The sequence below is a fragment of the Cyprinodon variegatus genome, unplaced genomic scaffold, assembly GCF_000732505.1.
Source record: "Cyprinodon variegatus isolate N-32 unplaced genomic scaffold, C_variegatus-1.0 Scaffold256, whole genome shotgun sequence".
NCBI lineage: Eukaryota > Metazoa > Chordata > Actinopteri > Cyprinodontiformes > Cyprinodontidae > Cyprinodon > Cyprinodon variegatus.
This window is the reverse complement of record NW_015150709.1, coordinates 233,279-241,404: the sequence shown is the minus strand read 5'-3', so window position 1 is coordinate 241,404 and position 8,126 is coordinate 233,279. Positions and strand designations below refer to the sequence as shown.

Here is an 8,126-nt window from a genome sequence, read left to right as displayed (position 1 = left end):
TCTAGATCGTTTTTCCAGTGAAATGTCTTTATGTTGTGTTTTTTTTAATTTTTAAAAACATTTTGCTTTCTAGTCCATCAGATATTGGTGATTAAAGAAGATCTCATTGATGGGAGCTCCAGTGTGGACCAGCAGGAGCAAGAAGTCTCTGAAATAAAACAGGAAAAGGAGGAGCTGTGGATCAGTCAGGAGGAAAATCAGCTTAGTGATGAAAAGCCACCTCCGTCATCAAAGATTCAACCAATCAAAACTGAAGAGAACATAGAGACGGAAGTTTCAACCAGCCATTCAGCTGAATCTGTTGGAGAGGACTGTGGAGGACCAGAACCAGACAGGAACCCTGTGTCATTATTTTCTTCCCAACACAGTAAGATAGTGGTTCACAGAAGACCTGAAACATATAAACTAACTGCTAACCTTACAGCTCAGAGTGAAGGCCAACATGAAGAGAAACCATTTGGTTGCAATCTTTGTGGCAAAAGATTTAAACTCAAACACTCTGTAAAATTACATATGATGATTCACAGCGGAAAGAAAGAACATAGATGTGATATCTGTTCTAAAGAATTTTTGGAAAAGCGTTCTCTTCAGACACACATGAGAGTCCATACTGGGGAGAGGCCATTTTCCTGTGACGTTTGTGGTTCAAGATACACACTTAAGACATCCCTTAAAAAGCACATGAGTATTCACTCCAGACAAAAAAAACTAGTTTGTTCTATTTGTAGTAAAGAGTTTGCACAACAGCAAAATCTAAAGAAGCATATGCATGCTCACACAGGACAGAAACCATTTATTTGTGGTATTTGTAGCAAAGGGTTTTCATTTTCACACAGTTTAAAGTGTCACATGCGAGTTCACACAGGAGAGAAACCCTTTATTTGTTGCATTTGTGCTAAAGGATTTTCACTCGCATTCCGTCTAAAACTGCACATGCTTGTTCACACGGGAGAGAAACCTTTCACTTGTGTTGTTTGTAGTAAAAGATTTTCACAGAAAGTTAAACTAACGAAGCACATGCGGGTTCACACGGGAGAGAAACCCTACATTTGTAGCATTTGTAGCAAACAGTTTTCACAGCACTGGAATCTAAAGAGACACATGTTTGTCCATACAGGGGAGAAACCTTATATTTGTAGTGTGTGTAGTAAAAGATTTGTACAACATTTAGACCTGAAGAGGCACATGTGTGTTCACATGGGAGAATCCTTATGATTGCATAAAAACAAAATAAATATGTTGTTTACAAAAGGTTATATAGATGATATTTTTTCCTGGTGAAGTACTAATTAGATATTTCATAAAATAGGATGAGGATGGTTGTTTTATTCAATAACTGCTTCTGTCACCACGGCTAGAGATTTATCATGAAGTACAGGTTCTGTAGCTTGTAGTAAATTGTTTATATTAAATTCAGAACGCCAACTTCTCTGCCCTTTGAGCTTTAAATTATGCGATTAAGGATGCAGAAAGACTGGATAATTCTGAACTGAAGACAGGCTTGTTTTTTTTTTTTTTTTTTTTTTTTTTTTTACCTGTTGAAAGAAAAGTTTTCATAAAACTGTTTTGAATAAGCTCTGAGTATTTGAAATACAACCTGATCAAAAGAAGTGCATTCTTTTCAAAGTGGTATTAGTCATTCTCTTTTTTTCATCAAATGAGTTAGCAAACCTGAGTTAAGCTAAATTATTTGCTAATAATCGTTTATCGTTTTTAATCTTTGTAATGTTTTTCTCTACAAAAGAATAATACTGGTTTTCGTAGTAGTTGACTGCTTTATGTGTATAGTATCTTTATTCAGAGACATGCTGAAATAGCAGTTATAGAGGATACTTGGATGTTGATCCTTTGTTGAGAGATGTCCAGTCACTGGGAGTTTGGACATCTATATTAATGAAAGGTATTGTATGATTGTGGTTAAATTTAATGTTCAGTAAATTATTAAATTGCTAGAAATATTTAACTACTGTTTTCTAATGTTATTTTTTAAATAAACCATACGCTTTTTTAAAGCTATTTAAAAAAACAAAAACATTCTGTTGTGAAAAACAGTACTTCTGATACTTCTGATTGATATAAACATGTCAGCATGATGCAACATGATTGTCGTCCTAAAAATTATGTTTGAAAACAATTTTTAAAAATGAATGATTTGCATAAACATTGTAATTAGATGACTGATGTTGAAATAAAGAAATATAAACACACCCTGGCTCATTATTAATACATCTGTAAGGACAATTACATTTGCAAAAGACTTTTAAAAAGTAAATTACTAATAAAATTTCAAGCAGGAAATTGTGAAAAATGTTCTATTATTTTTAGGGTGCACCCTAAATAGATAGTGATGCAGTTGTTTTTGTTTTCTTAATCCTAAGCAGAGAAGTAACGCTAGTAGTGTGGTCAGTGACCAAGTGGTAGAAAAATCCAACGTTGATGTCCTTTAAGCTGCTCCTTTCCTTTCCCCTTTCTGATGCAACTGTGATTCAAACCAGGGTCCTCCAGTTAAACCACATATCCGTATCCTTGCATCTGTGTTTTATTTTTTTTCTTTCCTGTTTGTTTTTCATGATACTAGAAGAGATTCTATTAACACAATAAATTGACCATGGTCTGGCAAAATCAGATTCTACACTACAGATTAGGTTAAGCACAAAGTACTGAATAGAAGTTACCATTTTTCCTTTTATTGAAACCATTAAGAGGTTCCTGGATGGGGGTGGTAACTGTGGTTTATGACCTAATGCCTTTTGCACTGCCTTTAATTTTCTAAAGAACATTATGGATTGTTTTTTATCCATACATCTGATTAGAGACCAGGTTGTCAAATTCAATGAGAAAAAGTCATCTTTGAAGAACAAATTGGAGTAGGCCCACCCCAAGGTTAAGTACTTGATCCATTTTGTGTGGTCTTTGTTTAGAGAGGGTTTTCCTTTAAATTGCTTAGCAGCCAGTTACCAGCTTTATGCAGATTATTATAAAGTTATAAAAACTCCTGCCAAAAACATATTAAGGTTTTAACTACATGTTTGGATTATGTCCACAATTTGTTTCTAATGTACATAAAATTTTGTATTTTTTCCCCCTGAATTATACAATTTTGAGCATATGCATTGTGAAGTACAACCAGACATGTTTTATCTCTGTATATACATGCTCTAAAATATCCTGGATAAAAATCCTGTTATTAAGAATGACTGTTATATATTTTTAAGGCGTTATTTCCTATTTTCTTGCATTCACTGAATATTCGCACAGTTTAGCCCTCTTGGGAGTGTTTGTTAAATTCAAAAATAAAAATACAGCGGCTGTGGAGCATTTGTAAAATGCCAAATAAAAGAGCCTTCTTGTTTTGTTTTGGGTTTTTTTTTCATGAGGATTTAATAGCTCAATTAAATAAATTTCTTAGGTAAAAATAAAATTAAACCACTCTACAAATGACAAATAATAACTTTAAAAAAGTAAGTTAAATATTATATATTTGTAGTTTATAGCGATATATTATAAATATATCGCTATAAACGTTTGTTGAAGTTTGTATTTTCTTCTTTTATTGTGAAATGCCTACGTTCCAAACAGGAAGTAGAGTTTTCACCGGATGTGACTGGTTGTTATCAAATTAGCTTGACTAGCTAAATCCCAATAGAAAAAAATCTTATTTTGAATAAGACAAATGTATAATTTATGTCTTAGACTTGTTCGTAAGGTTATCTCTTCTCGATATTTACGTCAAACCTCATTAATTGAACCGAAGCTTGCTTTACAAAAGGTTGTTGCTTTCAGTATCAAAGTGAATGGACTGTTAGCCACAGTGGAGCTAAAGCAGCTAACGCCAGAGACTAATCAATGTTTCAGACGTTGAAGCTTTCAGAAGTGTGTTTTAGTGTTACGAGATCACACTTGGAGTCTGTGAGACTGCGGGGAAGATGACGGCGACTGTGGACATGTCTTGTTTAGCCGTGGAATCAAAGATTGAGATCATTAATGGACAGAAGTTCTGACCCAGTATCACACTTTACATGTTCTCTTAAGATTTATTATTATTTTTTTGTAGGGAAAGATGTTACTTAAGCATGTGAAGGTTATGAACCAGGAGAAGCTCAAGTGGAGCCAGAATCTTTGAAATCATGGAGGCTGACAACCCTGGAGGGCTCAGTTTGGTGTCCCCCTTACTTGCAACATCCTCATCAGAACTGGAGGATAAACAAGACAATCAAGATCTCAGTAGGTGGCTTATTTGTTTGTGTTGATCTAGAACCTTTATTGTTATTTTAAACCCACAAGGTCATTCACAGAGACTCACAGCTTCCATTATATGATAAAAATGCAAAACATAATAGCACCAGGGTTTGCACCAAAGTGTGGGCTTAAGTAAATAAAAAAGAAAAGAAAAATCCTTGAATCAGTACCCACAAGTGGTAAATAACTTTGAGGTTGTTGCAGTTAAGGTAGAGTACACCCTGGAGTTTGAACTAGTCTAGTAGTGGTAGTATTAGGGGTGCACAGATCAATCAGCCAGTAGATATTTTTGGGTGTTTGATTTGTAAACAATGTTATCTACCTTTGCAAAGATATGAAAATTAGCCACTGTCACCTCAATTCTCTAAATGTTTCTTTAATTGTATTGTTTTGTGGGTACTTCTCAGTATTTCTCAATAAAAATGAACATTGAAGGTGTATTGTTAACTTAAAACACCTGTCAATTATTGATAAGGCTGACATATTTCCCTGACCAACATTGTTATGTTAATTTGTCGATACTAAATTAATTTTCACACAATTAGTATTTCTATTGTTAGATAAAACATGGGAATCTCTAAATATATATTCATTTCAATGCTGCTCTTGTTAAATGTCTTCTCAAAAGCAGTGTTCACTTTTTAAAATCATTATTTCCTGATGTAATTTGCCATAAAACATTATTGTTTATGTTTTCCTCAGTGTTCCCTGACCTTCACATTGTGGTTGTTAAAGAAGAACGTCGCGATCTATGGAGCTCCAACTCAGACCAGCAGGACCCAGAGCCCTTTGATGTAAAGGAGGAGGAGGAGGAACACTGTATCAGCCTGAAGGAAGATCGGCCTGTTGTGAAGATTGAAGAAGAAGAGAAACCTCAGTTATCAAAACTTTGTGACATCAAAACAGAATATGAGAGAGAGACAGAAGCTCCAACAAGCAGCTCAGCAGTGGAGAAAGAAATAGAAACTAACAGAGATGACTGTGGGGGGGCAGAACCAGGTAGCAACCCTGATCCAGAGTTTTCTTCCCAACAAAGTAAGATGACTATTTTCAAGAGAGGTAAAGGATCTAAAATGAGTTTTAAGCGAAATACTCAGATTGGAGAAAGGCCATTTGGTTGCAGTGTCTGTGGCAAAAGATTCAAATGTAAGATTCATGTCGAGTTTCACATGAAGACTCACACTGCAAAGAGAGATCATAACTGTGACTTTTGTGGTAAAGGATTTCAAGACGACCATTCTCTGCAGACTCATGTGAGAGTCCACACTGGAGAGAAACCTTTTGCCTGTAATGATTGTGGCAAAAGGTTTCATGCAAAGAATATTCTTAACAGTCACATGAAAGTCCATTCGGACGAAACTTTTCCTTGTGATGTTTGTTGCACAGTATTTAAAAGAAAGGAAAGTCTGAAAAAGCACATGTGGACCCACACTTCACAGAGACCGTTTGTTTGCAGTGTTTGTAGTAAAGGGTTTTTGAAACAAGATCATCTAAAGGGTCATATGCGTATTCACACAGGGGAGAAATCATTCATCTGTAGTTTCTGCAGTAAAGGATTTTCACTGCAACACAATCTAAAAAGACACATGCTTGTTCACACAGGAGAGAAACCTTTGGTTTGTAGCGTTTGCAGTAAAGGATTTTCGCAACATTTAGATCTGAAGAGACACATGCGTGTTCACACAGGAGAGAAACCCTTTAGCTGTTCTGTCTGTGGTAAAGAATTTTCAAATCCTGGAGGTCTGAAGAAACATATGAATTTTCACACTGCACCGTTTAGCTGTAGCGACTGTAGTAAACATTTTGTTGACAAACTGCAGTTGGAGCGACACGCGAGAGTTCACATAGAGGAGAGACCATTCGCTTGTAATATGTGTAAAAGTCGATTTAATCATAAATGTCACCTTAAAAAGCACATGAGAGTCCATTCAGGAGAGAAACCGTTTATTTGTGATGTTTGTAGCAAAGGGTTTACATTACAAGAGAATCTAAAGAGGCATATGCGTATTCACACAAGGGAAAAACCGTTTGTGTGCAACGTCTGCAATAAAGCTTTTTCACAGCACGGAAATCTAAAGAGACACATGGGTGTTCATGAGGCCTGCAACTCATGATCATTTTTGATTGTTTTCTTTTCTATCATTACTTTTCCAGCAGTCTTCTTGGAAGCTACTGTCCTACATTTGTTTAGATGCTCACCTGCCCAAACTCACCTGAACCTGAATGATGTGCTGAATTTTCTGTTTTGGGTATTGAGGAGAATGGATATAACAAAAGGTTGTAGGACTGCAGCTCTTTGGGACTGGAATAGTTGACCTCCAGTCTACAGATTGGTATAAAATGTTTTCCCTAAAAATAATATTTAAAATAATTTTCAAAAAATTGTATGGTATCTAAAATGAATGATGAGTTACACAAAATCAAATCTTAATACCATTACTTGATCATTAAAAAGTACTAGTGTATATCAAGGTACAATGGGTTGTTTACCTTTCTTTTATTTTACTGTTAGCCTCGACATGTTATGCTGTGTCTGTTCAAACAGGGTTTTAATTATGTCCAACAAACACTTACAAGGTTGGAGTTCTGATGATTTAAACAGTCTGTTCGAGAGGTCATGGTTTCAAATCCCGGACGACACCCCATCTAATGTTGCAAAAATAAAGGGAAGTAACATCACACCCAATGTTGTAGGTGTAATGTCCTTTCTTTAAAAAAAATAAATCATTCCTTGCTTGAAAGCATGACTGATTCAAAAAAACAGCTGCAACACAAAGATTTGAAATTATATTTAATAAAAGTTTCTTTAGCCAAACACGAAAATCTTTTTACTTGGAAACAAAGCTTTTTCAACCTCCATAGTAACTAAACGAGTGTTGATAAGGTCAAAATGTTTTATAAATGTAGTCTGGTGCAAACTATATCCCATCATTTTCCGGCAAAATAGGTAGATCTGTTCATTCAACAGCAATATATACTGCTCTGAAAAATATGTGCATTTAATGTGTGACTCACTCATATATCAACTATTGTTACAGACGGTTTGTTCTGTAAATACTGGGTTGGGGAATTTAGATCCATGCTTACATTTCACTTCCCTCTAAGTGCTTTTTGTAATCTATATATAAATTCTTACATACACAAAGAAGCAACAGCAATTATTAGTATGAACAAGTGTATGCAAATGATGTGGCTACAGCTAAGAAGGGATTCAATTATTTTACTTCAAGCTAATTAATTTCAAAAACCAAAAACGTTCTGGTTGAAAAGCTGTAACCAAGACAATTGCCACAGTGCTTCTGTAACCAGGCTGTAGCATATGTTTTACTAATGGCTGGTGCTAAATGTGGGTTGTTAATTACCATTAATTTAGCAATCAGCTCTAAATGTTGCTCCTTCATACAGGCTATCATGTTAGCTGTTGTACAACCAAACTTTTTCCTCCAGAACGCTGCTGTCATTCTAATTGCAATAGCTTTTAAAGCACAAGTCAGGGATAAATGTGTGGGGCGCTTGACTCCTTCATTTAGCAATGAATCGGTAGATTTTGCTGCTAAACTCGGATGTGCGAGGGGAACAGTTGTGATGCTGCATCTGCTCACATCCCGAGCTCTCTAAAGATTTCATTGAGATTTAAAAAAAGCTATTTTATTATGCTGGTAAAATAAACGGACAGTTAGAAAAAAAATTTTTATTGATATTTTTTGCACACTTCTATATCATAGAGCATTATTAGCCTTTTTATATGTATTTTGTACTGTTGATTGCCTACTGAAATGATTCTGCTTCTGTTGAAATATAAATCTCTGCATGCAAAGAACTTTAATTAGTGTGAACCTTTTGACACAGAGCAGTTTTTTGTAAGGATGTGCTAAATAATGAATTAT

At 35.1% G+C, this 8,126-nt stretch overlaps 2 protein-coding genes across 2 annotated transcripts in view; both read left to right on the top strand.

The window, feature by feature from the left end:
• LOC107089521 (gastrula zinc finger protein XlCGF52.1-like) overlaps window positions 1-1,478 on the top strand; it is a 4,352-nt gene extending 2,874 nt beyond the window's left edge. Inside the window, exon 2 of the mRNA XM_015382362.1 lies at window positions 74-1,478. Within this exon, the coding sequence (XP_015237848.1) occupies window positions 74-1,215 (1,142 nt within the window). The 3' untranslated portion in view covers window positions 1,216-1,478. The remainder of the gene's footprint in view (window positions 1-73) is intronic.
• A 2,132-nt stretch (window positions 1,479-3,610) lies between these two features.
• LOC107089527 (gastrula zinc finger protein XlCGF57.1-like) lies at window positions 3,611-6,695 on the top strand. The gene is made up of 2 exons (XM_015382370.1): window positions 3,611-4,224; window positions 4,942-6,695. The coding sequence occupies exons 1-2, from the start codon at window positions 4,128-4,130 to the stop codon at window positions 6,351-6,353; spliced, it is 1,509 nt and encodes a 502-aa protein (XP_015237856.1). The 5' UTR covers window positions 3,611-4,127; the 3' UTR covers window positions 6,354-6,695.
• The last annotated feature ends 1,431 nt before the right edge of the window (window positions 6,696-8,126 follow it).

Excerpts from the sequence above, each read along its gene's own strand:
- LOC107089527 (XM_015382370.1), top strand. The coding sequence starts at position 4,128 with ATGGAGGCTGACAACCCTGGAGGGCTCAGTTTGGTGTCCCCCTTACTT. Across the intron at positions 4,225-4,941 it reads ACAAGACAATCAAGATCTCA|TGTTCCCTGACCTTCACATT; the intron begins GTAGGTGGCTTA and ends TGTTTTCCTCAG.